Source organism: Suncus etruscus, chromosome 15, assembly GCF_024139225.1.
Source record: "Suncus etruscus isolate mSunEtr1 chromosome 15, mSunEtr1.pri.cur, whole genome shotgun sequence".
In the NCBI taxonomy this organism is placed as follows: Eukaryota; Metazoa; Chordata; class Mammalia; order Eulipotyphla; family Soricidae; genus Suncus; species Suncus etruscus.
This window is the reverse complement of record NC_064862.1, coordinates 60,392,006-60,416,189: the sequence shown is the minus strand read 5'-3', so window position 1 is coordinate 60,416,189 and position 24,184 is coordinate 60,392,006. Positions and strand designations below refer to the sequence as shown.

The window sequence follows — 24,184 nt, the reverse complement described above, 5'->3', positions numbered from 1 at the left end:
AGAACAAGGGTCTTGATTTGCAAACTGCCCACTCCCTCTAGCCAGCCTTCCCCCAGCCCCTTCACCAGACTGCTGAGACTAGGCTTGATTGGGACAGCTGAGTTCTAGGAGCCTATGTGTTCCTCAGTCACTCCAGCCTTCTATCCCCTAGTCTCCTGTACCCCCAAAGCACGCCATCACCACCACCAATTGCCCATCTCCAGCTAGTGCTACTATTGCACTCATTTCAGGAAACACATTTACTGACCCCTCTGCACGCTGGGTCACTGCAGAGAACAAACCAGCCAGTATAGCAGGTGTAGTTGTAGGAGCAGACCATAAAAACACTGGCATTCAGAGAGAAAGAGGAAGGGAGAGCCCACAGGAGGTCCCCTAACCCGCCTGGAGCCAGAATCAGAGGAGCTGCCTGGTTGAGATGCTCAATAGGAATGATTGGAAGGGGCCCAAGAGACATGACAGCAGTAGGGTGTTTGCCTTGCTTGCAGCTGACCCGGGAAGGACCTGGTTCAATTCCCGGCGTCCCATATGGTCCCCCAGCCTTCCAGGGGTGATTTCTGAGTGCAAAGCCAGGAGTAACCCCTGAGCACCTATGGGTGTGGCCCAACAACCAATCAATCAATAAATAATAAAGTTAAAAAGAAAAGGAATGATTGGAACATCATTGCTCAGACTGGTCCCTGTGGCAAAGACGCGGCATCGGATCAAAGCATCCCAACTTTGCTTCTGCAACCAGTTCCATCACCCCAGGAGAACTGCCAGGTCGCATGCAACGTCAGTTTCCTGGCAAGATGGCAACAACAGTCACGGATGCGGCCTCCGGACTGCCGCGGGGATCCAAAGCCAGTCAGGTTAATGCAGATATCAGGATGAGAAGGACATCTAGGGCCTGCGTCCAGTTATCAGCTTCTCCGGACCCTAGATCGAAACCTCGGCTGCTGGCCCTGCAAGGCTCTGCAAGGAGAGTGCGTCCAGGCCGGGCGGCCAGAGGACCGGCGGGCAGCAAGGCGCTGAGTGTCCGGCCGGCCGCAGCCGCATTTCCGGGCCGGCCCGGGCCCGGAGCAGGGGGAAGGGCGGCCGGGCCAGCTCCGGCCCGGAGTGACGCGCCCCCTCATTTGCATGCCGCCCGCCGATTGGCCCAGGCGGCCCCCGGGACCAGCGCCGGTCCCCTCCCCCTCCCGCCGCAGCGGCGGCAGCAGCTGGTCTCGGTGTAAACAAGTCGCGGCGGCTGCGAACCCGGGCCTGGGGGGACGGCGCCCACCAGGAGCGCCCCCCACTCCCAGGCCAGGCCACCCCGGCGGACCGGGCCTCCACGCGCCCAGGCGAGGTGAGGCCCGTTTCGTCGGGGCTGCGCACCGCCCCGCGCCCCCGCCCCGCCGGCGCCGACTGCCCCTTCCCCAGGCACCCCACTTGCCCCCACTTCCCAGGGGAGCCCCGGGCCCCCAGGTAAGGCTCCGCGATGCAGGTAAGGTCCCCTCGGCGGAGATGAGGCCTCAGCACCCCCAGGTAAGCGCCCCTCCTCTCCTAGGTTACACTGCACCTTCAGTGAGGCCTCCAGCCCTGTCCAAGTGGGGACCCCTTCCCAGATTCCCAGGGGATCTCCCTGCCGCCTCTGCATCCAATCAGGACCTGAGAAGCATCGAGCCCCCAAAGCTCCGTGGTCATGCAACGGAGAACTGACAGTTCTTTTCCCCCCCACCCTCAGGACTCCACCCCGAGAGCCCCTTCCTCTGGCTTCATTGCCAGGCGAGGGAGGGAGGCTGTGGCCCCAAGCAGGTGTGTGACTCACCTGGGGCTCCTCCCAGCCTCAGTTTCCCCATTGAAGCAACTTGTGGCCTCTCCTTGTGAGTCAAAACTGAGTCGCGTCTGGCCCCTGGAGATGCTGCTGGCTCTGGGGGTTGGAGCGGCAGCCAAGTGTGACCGAGAGAGTCCCCGCGGCCCTGGGTGTGCCGGCATGTGTGGTTGCACCTGATCCCCCTCTCCTCTCCTCCCCACCAGGCACTGGGCTCCCTCTGCTCCCCGTGGGCCGCTCCCCGGGTGGGGCCACTGCCCCCGGCCCCCGCCATGGTGCGGATTTCAAAGCCCAAGACGTTTCAGGCCTACTTGGATGATTGTCACCGGAGGTACAGCTGTGCCCACTGCCGTGCTCACCTGGCCAACCACGACGACCTCATCTCCAAGGTGAGCAGCGCACTGGGGCTATGGCTGCTAGGGCTTCCCTCTAGCAGCAGGGGGCTAGAGGGGTGGCCTGGCCCCGTGGGGTGGGCCCTGACCCTCGCCTCTCCTCTCCCTCCCTCCAGTCCTTCCAGGGCAGTCAGGGCCGGGCCTACCTCTTCAACTCTGTGTGAGTATCCTGCCTCCCTTCTTTCCTTCTCTTGTGACTGGTGAGACTCCTAGAGTCCCTGGTACAGACAAGAAATGGGACTCATCCGCTTTTGGATGCTTAGGACAGATACAGGAGGGCTTGGTGATGGCCAGATCCTCCCTGGGACTGCCCCATGTCCCTGCAGGGTGAACGTAGGCTGTGGACCAGCCGAGGAGCGGGTGCTGCTGACAGGCCTCCATGCGGTTGCTGACATCCACTGCGAGAACTGCAAGACCACTTTGGGCTGGAAATATGTGAGTCGGTGACTTCTGACCCCAGGCTAGCCTTTAACCTGACCTCACATTACCTGCTCACAAGCAGTCGGCTCAGAGCCCACCTTACCTGAGTCATATTTTCTTCCCACGTTCTCTTCTCTGCGAGGCCTGTTCAGCTCTTCTCTGAAGCCTGCTCTCTGCTCCTCTATGCTAGTACTGAGGATGTCATCAGAGTGTAGAATCACACACTAAGTGTTTATGCGCCAGGCCTCCAATCATTACAACAATCCTGTTGGTCGAGTCTCTGTTTTGCAGGAGCAAAGACCCAGAGAAGTTAAGAAATTTGCCTCTAAATCACACATATGGTTAATGATAGAATATGGACAGAATCTTCTTTTATCCCGTGATCCCCAGGAATTGTAGGGGGTCAAATCCCAGAAGCCCATAGCAACAGAGCTTGAGCCTATGAGTCTCTTGTGCCATTGCCTTTATTGCCCCACTACTGTCTGGGTCTGATTTCACTGACCCGAGTCTCATTTCCTTAGCTGGCAGCCAAGGATAAGGCTACCTACCACCTGGCACCCAAGATTGTTTCAGGATCAGATTAGAGGTGGCGAAGAAAGATGCTCTTGGGAAACAAGGGCCAGGATTCTGCAGGAACCCTGGTGCTTCAGAAATGGGGATGTCTCAGGAGAGATGAGCAGAGAGCTCAGCCTGAGTTACCTCAGGCCTTGCTGCAAATCTACTTCAGGTACTAGGATAGGGGGGTTGTAATGAAAAGAGGTGACATGGAGCTGGAATGATAGATAGTTCAGCTTGCTCATGGCCAACTCGGATACAATCCTCAGTATCCTGTACGATTCCCTGAGCACTACCTGGACTGATTCCTAAGTAACCCCTAAATATCACTGGTATGACCAAAAGAAAAGAAAAACAGATATGACCTAATCTAGGACATTTACAGGTCAAAGTAGTTACTATGGTCTGCAAAGGGGTGACATGGAGCTGGGGAGCAGCAGGCAGTCTGGAGCTGAGCTGCATGACCTACCTTGATTCTAGCATTTTGAAGTTATCATTATGAAATTCAGCTGGCCAAACAAAACCCTGCAACACAGCATAGGCCGAAAGTGGCCCGAGGTTACTAGTTTGTAATCCCTGAAACTTTAGAAATTTAGAGGTTTTCACAGTTACTCTGTTGCAGCCAGTTTTAGAAATACCCATAATTCAGTCTGTCCCTGTGGGTGAGGAACCCAACCCTCTGCTACCCTTCTGGGTGTGTTCAAATCAGCTTGGCTTCTCTGTTTTGGGGTGAGAGAAGTAAAGTCATATCCCCTCCCCAATCACAGTCCTTGTTAGCAAAGTCCTTGGTGCAGGAATGATGGCCTCCCTTTCCTTCCAGGAACAGGCCTTTGAAAGCAGCCAGAAGTACAAAGAGGGGAAGTACATCATTGAACTCAACCACATGATCAAAGACAATGGCTGGGACTGACCCCTGACCCTGACGCATGTGGCTACAACCCGGCCTGGCCGCCAGGGGGCGCCACTGGCTTCCCTTCGTCCGAAGGAAGCTCTGGACCTGCAGGGCCCCTGCAGAGGAAGGATCCAGTTCCTGTACATATATTTTATTGCATGCACTGTGACCTTGGGGGGAAATCAGACGGTGGACGACACCCCGAACCTCCCTACGATCTGGCTGGCTTGGATCTCATTTTAAACTCCTGCCCCACCTGTCCCATAGATATGGCCTGTGTGCTGCTCTCTTGGCCCCAGTGCACCTGCTACCCTGCGAACTTCTGCCGGGCCCCTCTTCCCTCACGTGTGTCTGCTGCCCTTGTACTGTAGCATTTGTATATAATAAAACCATGGAGTGGAGAGAGAGAGCGCCAGGCTCCTGTGGAATCTTGGCAGGGAGATTCAAATGCAGATTTCCACTTCTACAGGGCAGGGTAGGGCAGGGGTATCTACCGTGGTCAGTGCAGGTGCCCTTGAGGTCAGGATGATAACACAGTGGGGAGGGTGCCTGCCTTGTACACAACCAACCTGGGAACCCATATGCTCCCCTGAGTACTACCAGGATTGATTTCTTGAGTGCAGAGTCAGGAGGTGTAAGCCTTCAGTACCGCCAGGTGTGGCCCAAATCACAAAAAAAAAAAAAAGCTGATTCCTGTACCCCTGAGCTAGATGTCACCTTTTCCAAGACGCAGGATCCCCAAGTTTGTGACCACCCAGGCCTCCCAGCCTCAGTGTTTTGCTGCCACCTAGGGGCAATTCTCCTGGAGACACCTAAGTATACCACTCCTTCCCTCCACCTCCCTGGTCCAGACTACAGTTTTCCAGGGATGATGATGACACAGCTCAGGGTGTCTCAGTCACTTTGTTTGCCAGGCCTGCTGGGAAGTGTAGTTCCCAACATGGGCCCTCAGGTTAGAGCTATGAGCAGCTCCAAATCTCTGGGAGAAAAGTCGGAACCAAGGAGGGTTGCAGGGTTCAGGACTGGACTGGGGAATCCTCATGATTCCCAGGGCCTTCCCCTCCAGCCTGCTCTCTCTCTGCAGTTTTCCTTCATGCAGTCAAGTCCCATCCATCCTCCAAGTGAAGTGGGGTGGGGGTTGCCACCTGCCACAATTCTGGGGCACTGGCAGAAGGACTGCAGCCACCATCCTAGGGGACAGGCCCGCCCTTTAGAGGCTTACCCCTAGCTGTGGCTCCCCCACCGTGGGAACGGGGACCAGCTGGCCGGAAGCACCAAACTGCGTCCCTGTTGAGCCCCTGGGGATCAATCAGGCCGAGGAGTTAATTATGTAATGAGGGGGCAGGGGGTCGGGGCTAGTGAAGCCTGCGGGGGAGGAGTGAAGGGGAGGGTACCCAGGAATCCGGCCTCCTCTTGGACCCCTTCCAGCCCCCAGGGGTCTCCACCTCAGCCCAATTCTAGGGCCTCAAAGAGGGAGGGGCTGAGACCCTGGGTCTGGATGCAGCTGAGCTGCGAGCTATAAAGGGCATCACTCAGCCCCAGGGGCCTCCAGGCAGCCTGCGCTGAACCAGACAGGAATTAACTCCATGTATCACCCACGGGAGTTGTACCCTGCCCTGGGGACAGGATACCGCCTGGGACCCCCCCAGCCTGCAACAGAGGCCAGCTTCCCACCAGCCCTGGCAGAGGGTTACCGCTACCCAGGTGAAGTCCTCAGAGGTGCCTGGGGAGGGAGTGGGGATGCTGTTGTGGGGTGGGTGCTCATCCTCCCTCATCTCCAGATCTGGAACCCCCTAAACTGGACTGCTTCCTCTCCGGGATCGAGACAGCTCCCCGTGCCCTGGCCGCACCCCCACCTTTGCCCCCTCTGCCCCCTGTCCTGGGCACTGAACAGGGGCCCCCAGCCCCAGAGGCCCTTCACTCGCTCCCAGGAGTCAGCCTGTGCCTAGAGAATCGGGAGCTGTGGAAAGAGTTCAGCTCCGTGGGCACCGAGATGATCATCACCAAAGCTGGCAGGTGAGGGCCAGGGTGACCAACCCTGTGATCCCAGAGGGGCTTTCGTAGAAAACCATTACTTTCAGATATGGGGCTAGATTTGGGGGGGTTCTTAAAGGAAGGGACAGAGGGTTAGAACTGTCTAAGTTCAGAATGTGACTGGGTCAGGGGTCATTCTGTTAGGTCAAAGGTCAAGGATTAATCCATGAAGGTTTAGGGACCAATCTCTGGTGAGGACTACTGAGGTCTGCTGAGGTCAAATAGACTGGCTCTCAGGGCTCAGTCTGTGGCTGGGGTTAAGGCTGGCCTGTGTCAAGGGGAGGGAAATCTGGACAGGACTTGAGCCAGGGTTTCACTGCAGGCAGGGATAAAGTCAGTGCATGGTTTTTATCTGGGCTAGGAGCTCAGTGCCACAGGAGGGGATTTTTCTTCAGAAGCACATTTGTCCAGGCCCAGAGTAATAGCACTGAGGGTAAGACACTTGCCTTACACACAGCCAACCTGGGTTCAATCTCCAGCATCATATATGAGTCCAAAGACCCATTAGGAGTGATTCCTGAGGGCAAAACCAGGAGCACTGTCAACTATACTGCAAATGAAACAAAACCCAAAAAAGCATATATGTCCTGCCAGCAGCTCTAGGTTCTAGCACTAATCAAATGAGACCAGGACAGGTCAGAAGGCCCCCCAACATCATTTCAGGGAGGAATGGGGGCATGGAAAGTAAGACATCACAATTTCTGCAAATGGGACTTGAGGGGCCAGAGTCAGTGCCAACTCTGTTTCTAGTGAGCCTATGAGACTAGTGAAAGCCTCAGAGTGCAAACTCACTTTCCGTCATCTCTGCTGGTCCTGCCTGACTGCTGTGCCAGTGGTTAGCCCTAGTCTCTCCTGCTTCCTCATCCAGGCGTATGTTCCCTGCTTGCCGAGTGTCTGTCACAGGCCTGGACCCTGACGCCCGCTACCTATTTCTCCTGGATGTGCTCCCAGTGGATGGGGCTCGCTACCGCTGGCAGGGCCGTCGCTGGGAGCCCAGTGGAAAGGCAGAGCCCCGTCTGCCTGATCGTGTCTACATTCACCCCGACTCTCCTGCCACTGGAGCTCACTGGATGCGGCAACCTGTGTCCTTTCATCGTGTCAAACTCACTAATAGCACGCTGGACCCGCATGGTCATGTGAGGTCCCAGCTGGGAGCTGGCTGGGAGGACGGCCGGGGCCTAGGGCTAGGAGTCAAAGGTCAAAAATCAAAAGTCAAAAATCAGCTTTTCTTCCACAGCTGATCCTACATTCCATGCACAAGTACCAGCCCCGGATTCACCTGGTACGGGCCACCCAGCTCTGCAGCCAGCACTGGGGTGGTGTAGCCTCCTTCCGCTTCCCTGAGACCACATTCATCTCTGTGACAGCCTATCAGAACCCACGGGTGAGTGAACCTACAGGGGGGGTGGGGATGGGGGGGGAAGATGGGTGTTATGGGGCTCAGGCCCTGGCCATGCTGTAGTTCTGATCTTGGATGTCTGTCCTCAGATCACACAACTTAAGATCGCAGCCAACCCCTTTGCCAAGGGCTTCCGGGAGAACGGCAGGAACTGTAAGAGGTGAGCAATGTTCCTTAGTACGGCTGTTTGTTCAACAAGCATGCTATGTTTTCTTCTGGAGGGTAGGGGGATTGGGCCACACCTGGCTTTGATCAGGGTTTATTTCTGGCTCTGTGCTCAGGGATCACTCCTAGTGGTGCTCGGGCTAGGAATTGAATGGGGGTCAGCGGCCTGAGAGAGGCAAGCACCTTACATGCTATACTTTTTTTTTCCCTTTCTTTTTGATTTTTGGGCCACACTTGGCAGCACTGAAGGGTTACTCCTGGCTCAGCTTTCAGGAATTACTCCTGACAGTGCTCAGGGAACCATATGGGATGCCAGCGATCAAACCCAGATCAGCCTCAGGCAAGGCAAACTTCCTACCCTCTATGCTATCACTCTGGCCCCACCTGCTGTACTTTCTTTCCAACTCGCTCAATAAATGTTTGTGAATTGTCTGTCCACTCACTGTGTGCCAGACACTATACTGGATGCCAACAACACAATGGCAAGTAAAATGAGAGTTATTTGGGGCTGGAGAGATAGCATGGAGGTAAGGCGTTTGCCTTTCATGCAGAAGGTCATTGGTTCGAATCCCGGTGTCCCAATGGTCCCCTGAGCCTGCCAAGAGCGATTTCTGAGTGTGGGACCAGGAGTGGCCCTTAGCACAGCTGGGTGTGACCCAAAAACCAAAAAAAAAAAAAAAAAAAAAAGAGAGAGAGAGAGTTATTTAGTGCTCGTTTTGGCAGCATATATACTAAAATTGGAATGATACAGAGAAGATTAGCATGGTCCCTGTGCAAGAATGACACGCAAATTCTTGAGGCATTCCATATTTTAAAAAAAAAGAGAGAGTTATTTAACAAGTACTTAGCATCTGCTGTTTGCTAACCCTATCACTGGAATCATTCATTAGTCATCAAGTCTCACCAAAGGCCCTGGGCCTTTCTGGAACTGGTCTTCCAGCAGGGAGAGAATACATGAGGGGCTAGTTCTACAAATAAGAGGAAGGATGAAGTGAGTTATTTGTTTTTGGGCCACACAATATGGTGCTCAGGGGTTACTCCTGGCTATGCGCTCAGAAATCGCTCCTGGCTGGGGGGACCATATGGGACGCCAGGGAATCGAACTGAGGTCCGTCCTGGGTCAGTCCTGCGTGCAAAGCAAAAGCCCTACAGCACTGCACTATCACTGCGGTCCCAGAAATGAGTTATTTATGGGCTGGAGTGATAGCGCAGCAGTAGGGCATTTACCTTGAACACAGCCAACCCAGGATGGACCTGGGTTTAGGTCCCTGTCATTAATTATGGTCCCCCGAATCTGCCAGGAGAGATTTCTGAACAGAGCCAGGAGTAATGCCTGGGCCCTGCCAGATGTGGCCAAAAAAAAAAAAAAAAACACAGTAAGTTATTTATTAGACAAGAGGCCTGGAAAGGCCACAGGAGCCAGGTGATGTAGTTAAAGATGCACTGAGACTCTGGCTTCTGATGGCATGCACTGGCCTTGGGCCCCCAGAGCCTACCTTGGGTGGATCTCTTCAGACTAAGGCAAGGTCAGCAGGGAGAAAGCAGGTGCTCTGGAGATCTAGACTTTCCTGTGGAAGTGTTGCTGGAACAGAGATAAGAATGAAGTGATGGGGCTGAAGAGATAGCACAGTGGGTAAGGCATTTGCTTTGCTTGCAGCTGACCTGGGTTCAATCTCCAACATCCCAAGCCTGCCAGGAGTGATTTCTGAGTGCAGAGCCAAGAGTAACCCGAGCACTGCAGGATGTGGCCTCAAAACAAAACAAAGCAAAAACTGAAATGGAATAAATGAAAAGGAGTGAGCAGATTTCAGAGGGTGGGGCTAAAGGTTGCCAGTGGAGAGGGCAGATGCGGTGGGTGAGAGACGGAGGATCAGACTAGGCACTGGCCTGCAGAGGAGTTCCCACGGATTTTCAGTGATTAGAAGCCATTGGAAACTTTCAAGTGGGGAATAAACGGCAGCTCAGCCACTTTCTAGTTAGTTGAAAGATTAGTTGGTTATCTGTAGAATGGGTATAATAATAGAACCCACCTGAGAGGTTTTACCCTAGGAGGTAAAATGCCTAGCACCTGGTAAGTGCTATCATCATCTTCATCATCATCATCATTATTCCTCAGGGAACGAGATGCCCGTGTGAAGAGGAAACTGCGGGCTGCTGAGCCAGTAGCCACAGAGGCCTATGGAAGTGGAGGTGAATGTCGTCCAGTGGTGACAGGGCCAGGTTGGAGATGCTGTTCATCCTTGGCTCAATCTTTCCCTCATCTCCCCAGATGGACCAAGTGGGCCCTGTGACTCCACACTGGGCGATATTCGGGAGTCTGAGTCACAGCAGGCCCCAGCAGCTCCATGTGGCGGTGCCAGCGCTGAGGCCTACCTGCTACATCCCGCAGCCTTCCATGGGGCCCCTGGACACCTTCCTAGCAGGTAAGTGGTTCAAGGGCATGGGGCTGTTTGGGGCTGGGGTCTATCCCACCTGTTCTGATGACTCTCTGTCCTAGGAATCCCAGCTTCCCTGAGACTCCAGATTCAGGGCGCACAGCCCCCTACTCAGCTGCCTTCCTGGAGCTGCAGCCTGGGCCAGGGGGCTCCGGATACCAGGCTGCTGCAACCCCAGGCCCCTTTGCCTCACACTTCCTGCAAGGAGGCCCCTTCCCACTACCCTACCCCGGGCCTGGGGGCTACTTGGATGTGGGTACAAAACCTATGTACTGAGCTATTGTTGGGGGGAACCCCCTCTGCCTGTCTTCTACCACAAACCTCCAGTTCCCTTCCCCCAGGCCTGTTGCCCCACTTCCACTTGCCCCATCCCCCACACCAAATGGCTGCCTTGAGCCTCCCCCCACCCCTACTTCACACTTTGATTTTACTCCCAACCCCCTCTGGCTTCAAAGCTCTGGCTAAGCTGCTGTGAGTCCAGCTGGGGCCAGCTTCCCCTTCCCCACTCTCACCTCTGTGTGAATGGAGGGAGGCTCCTGACCAAATGGGCTAGGCCCAGCACTCCCACCTCCTCGCTTCACCCTGCGGCTCTACCTCCAGGCCCCGGGGACAAGCCACACCAGTCTGCTCTCAGAACGAGTGTATTTCTGTTAATAAAACTCCATAGCCTCGATGGTCTGGAAATGCTACGAGAATGGAATTTGGTCACGCAGGGTTGCTTGAGCCAAAGGTTTTATAGGAAGACGTGGCCCCAGACCTAGACTTGCCAGTTTCTGGCTCTTGACCTTGTGCAAGATTACCTGACTCTGCCTGTTTTCAGTTCGGGGAGATGGTGAACCTGATGGCCTCTGAGGCTGCCACTGGGGAGCAGCCTAGGCCAGGCTCTGAGGCAGTTCAAGCACTACAGGCCCTGTCCAGTATCGATACCCATCCCCAATTCAGTTCGAAACAAACCCAAAGACCATTTTTTCTTCTTTTATTAGAATTTTTTTTCTCAAAATTTTTATCTAAAAACAAACCAAAAAAAAAGGAGAAAAAAAAAAAAAACAAAAAAATTATTGGAAACTTCATGGTTCAAGTGGGGAGATAGGAGAGGAGGAAGAACACGGAGCAGAGGCTCCAGGCCTCTCCAGAGAAAGTCCTCACCCTAGTGGGCCCAACACCCCCCAGGCCCAGACTCGTCTGGAGAAGAAGCAGAGTCACAGTGGTCCGAGGGCCAGAGGGGCTGGACGGGTCAGGGGCTGAAGGGTCACAGGAAGTAGTCAGCCACAGGCTTCTTAGAGGGGATACCCCGTGTTTCTTGGGGAGCGGCCTCAAAGATGATGAAATCTTTCTGAAGATGCTCATCCAGCTCCAAGATGGCTGCCACGTTTCCACAGCTGGAAGAGAAAGCAACGTAATAGGCTGAGCCATCCCCCACTCTGGCTGTCTCCACACCCCTCTTCGGGCCTCCATGGCTCACCGGTAGCAGTAGTTGGGTGCCGACCACACTGTGAGGACAGTCTCATTGAAATGCCACTTGTAACCTTCCATCACCAGTTGGTGGGCACGGCAGATCATATCAATATCGTTGGCTGCATTGAACTGGGCCACCACGTCACTACCAAATAGGTAGCCAGCTCCCCGGGGGCTCACTCCCCAGCCTGTGGTGTCTGAGATAGATAAAGAGAGGGATGGGGCCATGGTGCCCTCCAAGAAAGAGTTGCTTATTGCTCTCTAAAGGGGATCAGATGTCACCCTCTCTCCCATAGCCCCAGGGGACAGTGGTTAGAGGATGGGACAAGGGGGGGCGACGGGGACAGGAGGGGGCTTGGACAGATTGGTACACTCTGGTATCCATAAGTACCCACAATTTTCTGAGTGGGAGCCACTTCAATGAATCTATTGAATAATCACATCAGTGAGTAGGTGAAAGGGTCACAATCATGCAGGCAAGCAGCACAATGGCAAGGGGTTCTGTCCCTCCTAACTTGAGGTACCAGCAGGCCAGCCAGGCAGATACTGTGTAGTCTCACAGGACCCTATAATCCTGGTTGTTCCCTATGACTGGGACCCTCCCTCCAGACTGTGGGGTCCTGGGACCAACCTGGCAGGAATCTGACCTCTGCATAGCTGCTGACAGTTCTACAGTTCCTTCACTCAGGGCCATCTGTCCTATATAAACTTTCGAGCGTCTCAGCCCCTTCTTGAGTTTAGCATATTCTGTTCTTCCCCCCAAAAGCGCTGGCCTACCTGTCTGTCTGCTCAGTATCTTGCCAACCAAAGGCAAAGCCCACTTGTCACCATCCCATCTGCCTGCTGCCCTCACCTTCAGGGTCAGACCAGAGCAGGTCGCACATGGGTCCGTCATGAGGCACCTCCTGCTTCCGGTCAATTGTCCGAATCTGGTCCAGAGTCTGAATGGAGGGGGAGAGGCCCCCATGCACACAGAAGATCTGCAAGGAGAGGAGGTGTAAGGCAGCACCAGGCCACCCTTCCCAGCCCATGGGCCACTAGCCAGCCTACCTTGCCATCAATGATAGCTGACAGGCTGAGGTAGTCAAAGATCTCAGTGCAGTAGCGCCACACGGTCACCGAGCCATACTTGCGCAGACACTCATCATAGAAGCCATAGACCTGCGTGATCTGGCGGCTCTCGTGATTGCCCCGGATAAGGGTGATGCGGTCAGGATAGCGGACCTGTGTGCAGCCACAAAACCCTCTCTCACCCACAGATGCTCAACCCAGGTAAACTCGAGCCCCGTCACTTCAACACCTGCCCACCCCACCCTTCCAAGAGCATGACAGAATCCCCCGCTCAAGGAAGCCACTCAGAGTTGGGGTGAACAGGAGGAAGGGATGGAAGGATGCAGATGGGCAGGTCCACAGAGGCCCAGAGTGGGCTCCAGAAGCCCAAGGGTGCCCACCTTCAGTGCCAGCAGCAGGAGGAACGTTTCAACGCTGTAGAAACCTCGATCCACAAAGTCCCCCATAAAGAGGTAGTTGGTCTCAGGGACATCACCCCCCACCTGGGAAAAGGGGAAGGGATGTCTGGTTTGTTCACCCAGGGGTTGATCCTGCCTCTGTTCCATTCATGGACCTTTAAGCTCCCCTCTCTAGGAAGGGGGCTTCCATTCACCACCCCCTCACCGGTCTCCCCCACACTCACTCTGAATAGCTCCTTGAGGTCATAGAATTGTCCATGGATGTCACCGCATACCTGGTGAGAAGGCTGGTCAGAACTCAGGCCTGTCTTCAACACACCCACTCTCGCTCCTGGATCATCCTCTGCTTCTCCAGGCCCAAACTTCCCCTCCCAGCCCATTACCTGCTGTGATTACCTTCCCACCCTGCAGTGATGATGATTCTGGGGGCAAGAGGAAGAGCCTGGGCTTTGGGGCTAGACCCGCTCCCAGAGGACCCAGCACCTGTCCCTTTCTCCCCTCAAAGCTTCTCAACATAGGGAGACAGATGAGGGGGTCAGGGACACAAGCCATGCATGGATAAGAACTGAAGTTTGACCTTCGGTGCTGCATGCCCTCTGCCCCCAAGCAGCACCAGATGTGACCCTAACTGCCCTGAGCACCATTAGTCACTGGGAGCAACTCTCTCCCTAGTCCCCAATGCTGTTATCATCATTTGGGAGACAGCTCCTCCCCAACAAAACTGGAGGAAAGTATAGGGCGTTAAGAGAGCCAGGAGGAGCCCACAAAATCCCAAAAAATGAGAGATGAGCTCATGGTTCAGTGCAGGCTTTGCATTTATAAAGCTTATTTTTCTCTCTGGTATTGCTAATCTAAAGAACCTTTCTATAAGGTCCGTTTCTTATGAGAGGTTCCTAAGCACAGGACCCTCTATGCTCCACAGGACCAAGCAGGTCAGAGGCAGGAATACTCACCGTGACCGGTGAGTCCACTCTCTGCACGTTGCTCTCTTCCACCAGTATCTCCCTGGAGATGGAAGACCAGGGTCACAGTTAGACTGGCCTAGCTCAGCTGCTGAGCTTTTTCTGGGCCAGGAAAAATTGCAAGGGTACAAAGACACTTAATCCTTTAGGGACAAGAGGGAAGAGGCAAATCTCCCCGTACAGGTTGTCTGTAATTCTGCTCTCAGCTTCCAATAAGCCAAAGGCCCAGATATCTCTGAAAAGCAATCCCTTGCCAAGTAAGCTGCCAAAACTTATGGGCCTTTCTATGCACCCAGCACTCTAGTCTGGAGTGGGCCCTGGTGGTGCCTTTAGCTGAACTCTGACACGCTTCCTCAACCTACTACACCATGCTCGCCACTGGCCTGTCAGTAGGCTGTAAGCAGCTGCACCTTCACTGTCTGCTGTTGCACTTTGTGCTTTCACTTCTCCTTGCCATAGACACAGACCCCACAAAGGCAAGCATTGCTGCTGAGCCCCATTGGTGGATCCGACCCACAGCAACTTGGCTCCAGGTCTGGCCCTTCCTAGAAAACTCAGACAGGAGAGAAACTGCCCAAGGGTCATTTCATCTGCCAGTTTTCACCCAAGGCTGGACTTCTCACCACTACTTGCAGTATGTCACCAGCCCTCCTTGGGGTCCGACCATTCACCATTACATCCACAATACACATAAATTTTGTAAAGTGCTTACCAAAGTGTCTGGGAGACAACACAACTGAAAGACCATGTGCCTGGCACATGGGAGGCCTGGAGTCTGATCCCTAGCACTGAATGTTACAACCCAGCACCAGCAGGGGTACCCTGATGACCATAGACTCAGTACTTATGGGAGTGGCTTAGGTGACCCCTAAACACAATTAGATGTTACCCTCATTAAAAAAAATTTTTTGAAATGGAGGTTGGAGGTAGAGTGACAGCACAATCGTAGGGTGTTTGCCTTGCACATGGTCGACCCAGGCTGATCCCCAGCATCCCATATGGTACCTTGAGCACCGCCAGAAATAATTTGAGTGCAGAGCCAAGAGTAAGCCCTGAGCACCGCTGGGTGTGGCCCAAAACAAAATAAAACAAAACCCAAACAAACAAAAAAATGGGGTTGAGGAACCAAAGCATAATGGTAGGAGCCAGAGCAGTAGTGCTAGAGGTAAAACATCTGCCTTGCAAGCGCTAGCCTAGAACAGACTGCAGTTTGATCCCCCAGTGTCCCATATGGTTCCCCCAAGCCAGGAGCGATTTCTGAGCGCATAGCCAGGAGTAACCTGAGTGTCAACGGGTTTGGTCCTCCCCTCAAAAAAATACACAAAAACGGGGCCGGGTAGGTGGCGCTGGAGGTAAGGTGTCTGCCTTGCAAGCGCTAGCCAAGGAAGGACCGCGGTTCGATCCCCCGGCGTCCCATATGGTCCCCCCAAGCCAGGGGCGATTTCTGAGCATATAGCCAGGAGTAACCCCTGAGCGTCAAACGGGTGTGGCCCAAAAAACAAAAAAAAAAAAAAAACAAAAAAAAATACACAAAAACACAAAAACAAAGCCTAATGGTAGCATAATCAAAGTATAATGGGTAGGGTGCTTGCTTTGCACACAGCTGACCTGCGTTCAATCCCCAACATCATAAGGTCCCTTGAGCATCACCAGGAATGATTCATGAGTGTAGAGCCAAGAGCACTGCCCCCCGAGTACTGCCAGGTGTGGCCAAAAACAGAAAAGGGGTTTACTGGGCAGCAGGACAGTTGACTTGTTCAGGGCATACAATTTATAGATGACAAATATGAGACTCAGGGGCCAGAGTTATAGTATGAAGAAAAAGATACTTGCTTTGCACACAATCTGGGTTGGATCCCCAGTATCCCATATGATCCCCCAAGCACCACCAGAGTGATTCCTGACAGCAGAGTCAGGCATGACCCAAAAACAAAACAAAGGCCAAAGCAACAGCACAGCAGTAGGGCATTTGCCTTGCATATAGCCAATCCAGAACAAACCTTGGTTCGATCCCTGTTATCCCATAGGTCCCCTGAGCCAGGAGAGATTTCTGAGCACAAGCCAGGAGTAACCCGAGTGTCACAGGGTATGGACCAAAAAGCAAAAAATAAAAAAACAAAGTAGAATGCTGGGGGCTGGAGAGATAGCACAGTGGTAGGGTGTTTGCCTTGCAAGCAGATGACCCAGGACAGATGGTGTTTGAATCCCGGCATCCCATATGATCCCCCAAGCCAGCCAGGAGCGATTTCTGAGCACAAAGCCAGGAATAACCCATGAGCACTGCCAGTGTGACCCAAAAACCAAACCAAAACAAAACAAAAAGTGGGATTCAGGGGCTAGAGTAGTGGCACACAATAGCCTAGGATGGACCCAGGTTGGATCACCCGGCGTCCCAAATGGTCTCCCAAGCCAGGGGCAATTTCTGAGTGTATAACCAGGAGTAACCCCTGAGTGTTACCGGGTGTGGCCCAAAAATCAAAAACAACAACAAAAACAACAACAAAAGTGGGATTCAACCTGAAGATGGCCTGATTCAAAGGTTGCTTTTCAAATGCTGGACACTGCAAAAACCAACAGACCCTGCTTTGTGAAGATGCTAATGTTTCAATAGGAGCAACTTTAGTTCACATCCTTCAGGTAGTAGTCTGAAGGCTGAGTCTATGTAGCTTCTGATTAAGCCTGATGCCACAGCCAGGATGCCTTGGATCCCAAGGCAAGGTGTGAGAACAGGTTCCCTTCTCATTAGGCATATGTGACAGAGGCCCAACTCAGGCCTCAGGAAATATTCCCTAGCTACAACCCAGTATCCACTTCTGCCCCTCAGTTCTCCCACTCACACAAACAAGTGTGTGCATCCTGTCAAAGACCTGATACCAGAAGCTGGAGAGATAGCACAGCAGTAGGGCATTTGCCTTATAAGCAGCCAACCCAGGACTGATGATGGTTCAAATCCTGGCATCCCATTCAGCACCCCAAGCCAGCCAGGAGCAATTTCTGAGCAGAGAGCCAGGAGTAATCCCTAAGCACTGTCAGGTGTGACCCAAACCAAAAAAAGAAAAAAAGAAAAAAGACCTGATACAAGGCCCATCTTTCCTCTAATTGACTAAAAGTGGTGGGTAAATGTATGAATCAGGGCTTACTCTTGGCTCTGTGCTCAAGAATCACTCTTGAGGGGCTCAAGGAACCATATGATGCCATGGATCGAACCAGAGTCAGTCATATCCAAGGCAAGCATCCTATTTCCATACTATCACTTCTGCCCAAAATAGATGCTCTCTCTCGCTTTTTTTTTTCTTTTTTGGTTTTTGGGTCAAACCCGGCAGTGGTAAGGGGTTACTCCTAGCTCTGCACTTAGAAATCACTTCTGGGGCCGGGTAGGTGGCGCTGGAGGTAAGGTGTCTGCCTTGCAAGCGCTAGCCAAGGAAGGACCGCGGTTCGATCCCCCGGCGTCCCATATGGTCCCCCCAAGCCAGGGGCGATTTCTGAGCACATAGCCAGGAGTAACCCCTGAGCGTCAAACGGGTGTGGCCCAAAAACCAAAAAAAAAAAAAAAAAAAAAAAAAAAGAAATCACTTCTGGCAGGCTCAGGGGACCATATGGGATACCAGGATTTGAACCACCTTCCATTCTGGGTCAGCTGTGTGCAAGGCAAACACCCTAGAATAGATGCTCCCTTGAGGTCATTCCTTTTTCTGTGAAACATGCAAAAAGCAGTGGAGACTGCATACATAAACTGTGTACCCCACTGGGGAGGGGTGAAGAAGATTCAGTAAGATGCCTCAGGAAGAGGCAGGATGGAGAGATGAGAGACAGTAAAGTGGCAGAGAGGCTGTTTAGCTTATAAGCCACACATGGTGGTTAAAGCCTTATAATAAAGTTTCATGTCTCCTGACTTCTATTGACTGCTTGCAGATAATTTCCTCGCCATTATCCTAAACTTTCGGACCTGCCAGGCCAAAGAAGATGCAGATGCCGGGCAGGCCGAGAAAGGCCTCACCGTCCACCACCACCATCCACCACTGTCTAGAACTTTTATTAATTTAATTCAACACCACTGTGCGGGGCCAGAGCAATGGCGCAAGGGGTAAGGCTTCTGCCTGGCCCGTACTAGCCTAGGACAGACCGCGTGTTCAATCCCCCAACATCCCATATGGTCCCCAAGCCAGGAGCAATTTCTGAGCGCATAGCCAGGAGTAACCCCTGAGCGTCACCAGGTGTAGCCCAAAAAGCAAAACCAAAACCAAAAAAGAAAAAAAAAACCAACTGTGCTATCCAAATACAAGGATCACCACTTAAGATTCATGAAGAGGGGGCTGGAGCGAAAGCACATATGTAGGGCATTTGCCTTGCACATGGCCAACCCAGGACAGACCCGGGTTTGATTCCTGTCATCCTATATGGTCCCCTGAGCTTGCCAGGAGTGATTTCTGAGTGCAGAGCTGGGAGTAACCCCTGAGTGCTGCTGGGTGTGACCTCAAAAAAAATAAATAAATAAAAATGTCTTCCACACCCTCAGGCAACAGTGTGATTACCCAGCGGCAGACATACCAGAAGCTGGAGCACAGGCTTGCATGAAGGACATCTAGTTAAACCCTGGTACTGCAGTTCCAGAGCACTGCAAAGGTGGTAAATCGAGCTGAGTGTGGCTTAAGAACTCATCTTTGGAGGCAGGTTGGAGAAGGCTGGGATGCAGGGTACCTTGCACTGAGGATGTTGTTGCTACTATTGCTGGGAATAGCTTTGTCCCTCCTGCCCTTTCCTCTGTCACCCCCAGCAAATAACAAAAGGCTCCCATTATTCACAAATTTTATTGGACTGTGTAAAAATGCAAATCAACTGTATTCAGACTAAGGGAATAGAAGGGAAAGGGAATGAGAGGATGGCTAGGTCAGGTCTAGGGGCTTAGAGGGGCAGGCCCAGTCAGGCCTCCAGCAAGTCTGCCCAGTGTGCCTGTGGAGAGAGAGCAGAGATCAGAGGTGGTCTAAGGCACAGTGCAGGGAAGCTGGTGTCAGGCTGGGTGTGGCCCAAAAATCAACATCAACAACAACAAAAATATTCATGGCGTTGGGGGACCGAAGAGATAGTGTGGAGGTAAGGCGTTTCCTTTATATGCAGAAGGACAACAGTTCGAATTCCGGCATCCCATATGGTCCCCTGAGCCTGCCAGGAGCGATTTCTGAGCATAGTCAGAAGTAACCCCTGAGCACTGCTGGGTGTGACCCAAAAACCAAAAACCAAAAAAAAAAATTAATAAATAAATTCATGGGAGGGAGCTGGAGAGATAGTATAGTTGGAAAGGTACTTGCCATGCACGCACCCAGCCGGAGTTTGATCCCTAGCACTCTATATGGTCCTTTGAATATTGAAAAAAATCCCTAAGCACAGAGCCAGGAGTAAATTCTGAAGAGCCAGGTATATTCAATCCCCCCCAAAAAGGCTTATAAAGAAAGTGCCCAGGAAGCACTGGATTAAATTCCTAAAAATGTTATTAGGACTGAGTGTACATTGTGGACAAATCGCCTGCTTTACATGTGACTGAGCAGTTTTGATACCTGGCATCAAATAGTCCTCTGAGTTCTGCCAAAAGTGATCCTTCAATGTAGAGGCAGGAGTAAGTTCTCAAGTACTGCCAGGTGTTGCCTACCCCCTTCTCCCCTGCACTCAGTAAGAGCACATAAAGAAACATAGTAAGGAAAAAATAAATGCCCAATGGCAACAGAAAAATCAAGAGTGTGGAGTGACAGTAAAGCAGGTAGGGTGCCTGCCTAGCACCCAGCTGATCTAGGTTTGATCTCCAAACCCTATCTAGCCCCAAACATGGCCAGATGTGATTTCTGAGCTTTGTAAGCACTAAGTACCACTGGTATGGTCCCACACAAAACCAGAAAGGAAACTGAGAACTGGTCTTCAGCAGGATACCTGTAGAAAGAGAAACGGGACACTGGAACAATGGTGGGGTAAGAGGACACTGGTGGAGGAAGTGGTGTATCTTTTTTTTAATATCTCAACATAATTTTATTTTTGATTTTTGGGCACGTCTGGTAGTGCTCAAGGGGTTACGTCTGCTAAGAAATCACTCCTAGCAGGCTCGGGGGACCATATGAGATGCCAGTGATCAAACCCAGGTCAGCCGCATACAAGGCAAATGCCCTACCCACTGTGCCATCGTTTGGCCCAGTATAGAACGTTTTATGCATGAAATCCTGCATTGACAGGTTTGTAAATCACAGAACCTTAAAAAAAAAAAAGATTGTGTTCATGGAAATGACTAAATACATCTTGGGGCTTGCTGAATCAGGGAAACTTCCGTGAGGTGACAAATCATGGAAGAGTCATGGGACCAAACTGATAGTATAGTAGGCAGGGATCTTGCCTTACACGTGGCTGATCCAACATTTACAGGGTCCCCTGAGTCCTGCTAGGAAAGAGCCCTGAACACTACCAAATGTGACCCTAAGTCAAACAAACAAATAAACAAACAAAAAAGGGTGCCGGAGGGCCAGAGAGATAGCATGGAGGTAGGGCGTTAGCCTTTCATGCAGAAGGTCATTGGTTCGAATCCCAGCGTCCCATATGGTCCCCTGAGCCTGCCAGGAGCGATTTCTGAGCATGAAGCCAGGAGTAACCCGAGCACTGCCAGGTGTGATCCAAAAACAAAAAAACAAACAAACAAAACAAAAACAAACAAACAAAAAAATAGGGTGCTGGAGAGATAGCATTTGCCTTGCATGCAGAAGGTCAGTGGTTCGAATCCCGGCATCCCATATGGTCCCCCAAGCCTGCCAGGAGCAATTTCTGAGCATAGAGCCAGGAGTAACCCCTGAGCGCTGCCGGGTATGACCAAAAAAAAAAAAAAAAAAACGAAACCAAAACAAACCAAAACCCAAAAACCCCCAACCCATGAAAAAAACAGATAAGCATGCACACATACATGCCTGATGGATGTGTATACATGTCAGTACATGCATATTTTTGGTACTCAGACATATACAGATGAGGCATGTGCTCAGCCAACAATCTATATCATAGGCCCAGGATAATCACTTAAAAGAGGTTTTTGCCAGGCCCGGAGAGATAGCACAGCGGTGTTTGCCTTGCAAGCAGCCGATCCAGGACCTAAGGTGGTTGGTGTCCCATATGGTCCCCTGTGCCTGCTGGGAGCTATTTCTGAGCAGACAGCCAGGAGTAACTCCTGAGCACTGCCGGGTGTGGCCCAAAAACCAAAAAAAAAAAAAAAAAAAAAAAGGTTTTTGCCCATTCATGCATCCTTGCAGGACCCATGTGACTGCTTAGGGTTGTCTGTGAGGGGCAAAGCCAAGCAAATAACCTGATGGTTCCATTTCATAACCCAATTCCGCCACTTTGCTCTGAATGTCCTGTTAAGTCAGTAAGCCCTGAGGAGCCATAAATCTAAGTAAATAAAGATCCAAGGGAAGAGGTTAACAGTAGCATGCTGGTGACAAAATGCAGGTAACTATGCTGGCATCCCCACCCCTACCCCCCAGTGCTCCAGCTTAGTGGTTGCCAAAGCAAAGTAATTCCTCAGAAGAAGACAGATAAAAGGCCTATTCTTGAGTGCTCACCCACAGCAGGGCCTTCGTGCCTCTTCTCACCTGCCAAACCCATCAACCACCTAAATCCTTCTCCTCTTTCAAAGTTGCCCTGATAACATCAGTCCATATTCCCACAGTCCTCTCAGTAGCAACAGTATCACCTAAGGACAATGGAGCACTTAAACTAGACCCAACACTTTACTAAACTCACCTCCAGGACCAATCCGGCACTTTCATGCTCACTTTACCAAGAAACCTAGCTTGGGGCCCGGAGAGAGAGCACAGTGGTGCTTGCCTTGCAAGCAGCCAATCCAGAACCTAGGGTGGTTGGTTCGAATCCCGATGTCCCATATGGTCCCCCGTGCCTACCAGGAGCTATTTCTGAGCAGACAGCCAGGAGTAACCCCTGAGCACCGCCAGGTGTGACCCAAACCACAAAAAAAAAAAAAAAAAAAAGACAGGAAGGAAGGAAGGAAGGAAGGAAGGAAGGAAGGAAGGAAGGAAGGAAGGAAGAAAAGAAAAGAAACCTAGCTTCCCAGACACTATGAGGGCCAGCTCCGCTCCAATTCTATCTAGTGCCATCCCATTCCAAAGCTTGAGGGAGAACCGTCCATAACTCTCTTCCCACAGAAGAGAACAGCCAGGCCACCTATCACCTGCTCAATTCTTCCCTGCCAGTTTTGCTGGTAGCCCCAAAAGGAGTCTTTAAATGAAAAAAAAAAGGGGTGGTCACCCCATTTTAGAAGTTGTTACGGGGATTAACACTTTTTGGTGAATCAGTCTGTAGATTTCCTGCCTGAACTTTTGTTTTGTTTTTGCAGACAAGCTCCAGTTACCATCTTGCTCTTCAAGACCTGCACCCCCCTTCTCCAGTTCTTCTGTTTCCTGCTGATGAGATCATGCCCTGCATTTTCCTAAGTCCTTTCTGGATCTCCTGCTCCGCTGGAAACGTACCAGCTGATACTGACTGGCAGGGCCCAAAACCAGCCTTTTGCTTTTCCTTCCTCACCAGGCGCTGCTCCTCGACGGCCTGGGAACCTCATTGCTGTCGTCTGCGCAGGGCCCCCCAGGCTCCCCCGGCCCCACTCACCTGGCCTTGGCGCACAGGGCCTTGACTTCGCTCTCCTTGATGAGCTCGCAGCGTCGCAGTTGCTCAATTTGCCGGTCCAGGTCGCTGATCTCCGCCATGGCCCTCAGCCCCCCCCCCCCCCGGCGCGGGTCAGAGCCGGGGCCGCCGCCCCCTCCGCGCCGCACAGGGGTCTCCTGGGAACAGCGAGGCCGGGCCGCGAGTCAGGGGGCGGCGGGGAGGGGGGGGGGACTTGATTCTGGAGCGGACCCGCCCCCCCTCGCCTTCTCGCATAGCAGTCTCGGGACCCCTCCCCAGAGTCCCCCCTCGACCCCGGGCGCTCCCCACTAACTCCCATCGAATCCCGCGGGCCCGCGCTCGGGACGGTGGCCTGGAGGGATCCCAGGACTCTTACCGCCGCTGCGACCCCGGATCCGGCTCTCCAGCTCTCCGCCGGCCTTCGGCACTCCGCTTTGGACCGCCGCCGCAGCCACCACCGCTTCCACTTCCGGCCCCGCCGCGGAAGCAAAGGGAGGCTTTTCCGGCGCGCACAGGATGTGATGTCACACAAGGCCACGCCCACCAGGCATCCTTAGCCCCGCCCTTCTCGGGTCAAAGAAGGGGCGTGAGCGCCAGGAACCGGATGTTGGCGTAATGCGGGCGGAAGTTGTCGTGGGTTAGGCCTTAATATCTAGGGGACTGTGGAGGAAGGAACTTGGCCCTGTCCAGTCTCACACGGCCTGAGCCGGGCTGCGCCTCCTAAACTGATGTTACTCTTTTTTTTTTTTTTTTTGCTGGTTATTGTTGACTTTATCGGTTACTTTTCAGGAACAGCATACAGAATTTTGTGCTGGTTATTCCTATAGCCTAGTGGCTTGGGCATATGTTGACTTTGTTTCATGGCTAAATCTCTCTTCCACTGCTTCACACCAAGCTTCGCTCCAATCCGTATGATCTCCATCTTCTTTCCCATTCACACTCCTGAGTTGTAGTTTATTGATTATGCCTTCCGTTCCTTTTGAAAAGAGGAAATTGATACAGATGGATGAATGGCATATCTGAGTTTTGGAATTGACCCAAGGTTGACATTTGAATCCAGGAAACCTGTATGCAGGTCTAGCTTAGTATATCGACCTACTTTCCGAAATTTACTTTGTCTCAAAGTCCCTAAGTGAAGTGCTTTTCCTATATCTTTTGCTACAGAGGTTTTTAAGCAAATAAAATGGTGTCTGAGCCTTTGCAGGTGATACTTTTGGGGAATGTCCCTTTCCCTATTTACTGTTGACCTTAATTCTTACTTGCTGTGCTTATAGTTATTTGAGATTACGCATAGAAATGGAGCAAAGTTTGAAGTGGTGTTAGGAATGAATTTAGTTTGAGATGTAGGCAACAGATGCAAATATGTAGAGAAAAGTGAAGAGTTGATTTCTTTTCTTTCTTTTTTTTTTTTTTTTTGGTTGTTGGATTTTTGGGTCACATCTGGCAGCGCTCAGGGGTTACTCCTGGCTCTACGCTCAGAATTCGCTCCTGGCTTGGGGAACCAAATGTAATGCCAGGATTCGAACCACTATCCTTCTGCATGTAAGGCAAACGTCTTA

General features: G+C 52.2%; 3 protein-coding genes and 1 non-coding gene across 5 annotated transcripts; 3 read left to right on the top strand and 1 right to left on the bottom strand.

The window, feature by feature from the left end:
• Positions 1-1,099: 1,099 nt before the first annotated feature.
• On the top strand, positions 1,100-4,458 carry YPEL3 (yippee like 3; the record flags this gene model as incomplete). Its single annotated transcript, XM_049788137.1, has 5 exons — positions 1,100-1,324; positions 1,996-2,178; positions 2,298-2,341; positions 2,508-2,616; positions 3,977-4,458. Coding segments are annotated over 5 exons (651 nt in total), but the record flags the coding sequence as incomplete, so codon positions are not given.
• Positions 4,459-5,634: 1,176 nt separating this feature from the next.
• On the top strand, positions 5,635-10,712 carry TBX6 (T-box transcription factor 6). Its single transcript, XM_049788136.1, has 8 exons — positions 5,635-5,752; positions 5,830-6,064; positions 6,951-7,218; positions 7,320-7,466; positions 7,571-7,641; positions 9,763-9,836; positions 9,916-10,069; positions 10,144-10,712. Exons 1-8 carry the CDS (start codon positions 5,635-5,637, stop codon positions 10,355-10,357), a joined length of 1,281 nt encoding a protein of 426 aa, XP_049644093.1. The 3' UTR covers positions 10,358-10,712.
• LOC126031659 (U6 spliceosomal RNA) lies at positions 8,354-8,460 on the top strand. Its single transcript, XR_007503491.1, has one exon. It is a non-coding gene; the product is annotated as a U6 spliceosomal RNA (small nuclear RNA).
• A 330-nt stretch (positions 10,713-11,042) lies between the features above and the next one.
• On the bottom strand, positions 11,043-23,124 carry PPP4C (protein phosphatase 4 catalytic subunit). 2 transcript variants are annotated; one of them, XM_049787816.1, is made up of 9 exons: positions 23,002-23,124; positions 22,611-22,783; positions 13,959-14,010; positions 13,230-13,280; positions 12,988-13,089; positions 12,587-12,760; positions 12,390-12,516; positions 11,544-11,733; positions 11,043-11,460 (listed from the first exon to the last, which is right to left on the bottom strand). In XM_049787816.1, exons 2-9 carry the CDS (start codon positions 22,706-22,708, stop codon positions 11,331-11,333), a joined length of 924 nt encoding a protein of 307 aa, XP_049643773.1. In that variant the 5' UTR covers positions 22,709-22,783; positions 23,002-23,124; the 3' UTR covers positions 11,043-11,330. The 2 variants fall into 2 exon arrangements, with proteins under 2 accessions (XP_049643773.1, XP_049643774.1); XM_049787817.1 differs by lacking the exon at positions 12,988-13,089.
• Positions 23,125-24,184: the final 1,060 nt, after the last annotated feature.

Coding starts and splice junctions, on each gene's coding strand:
- TBX6 (XM_049788136.1), top strand. CDS start 5,635: ATGTATCACCCACGGGAGTTGTACCCTGCCCTGGGGACAGGATACCGC. Junction 7,219..7,319: donor CGCTGGACCCGCATGGTCAT/GTGAGGTCCCAG, acceptor TTTCTTCCACAG/CTGATCCTACATTCCATGCA. Junction 9,837..9,915: donor AGAGGCCTATGGAAGTGGAG/GTGAATGTCGTC, acceptor TCATCTCCCCAG/ATGGACCAAGTGGGCCCTGT.
- PPP4C (XM_049787816.1), bottom strand. CDS start 22,708: ATGGCGGAGATCAGCGACCTGGACCGGCAAATTGAGCAACTGCGACGC. Junction 12,761..12,987: donor TCCTGCTGCTGGCACTGAAG/GTGGGCACCCTT, acceptor GGCTGCACACAG/GTCCGCTATCCTGACCGCAT. Junction 11,734..12,389: donor GCTCTGGTCTGACCCTGAAG/GTGAGGGCAGCA, acceptor TATCTATCTCAG/ACACCACAGGCTGGGGAGTG.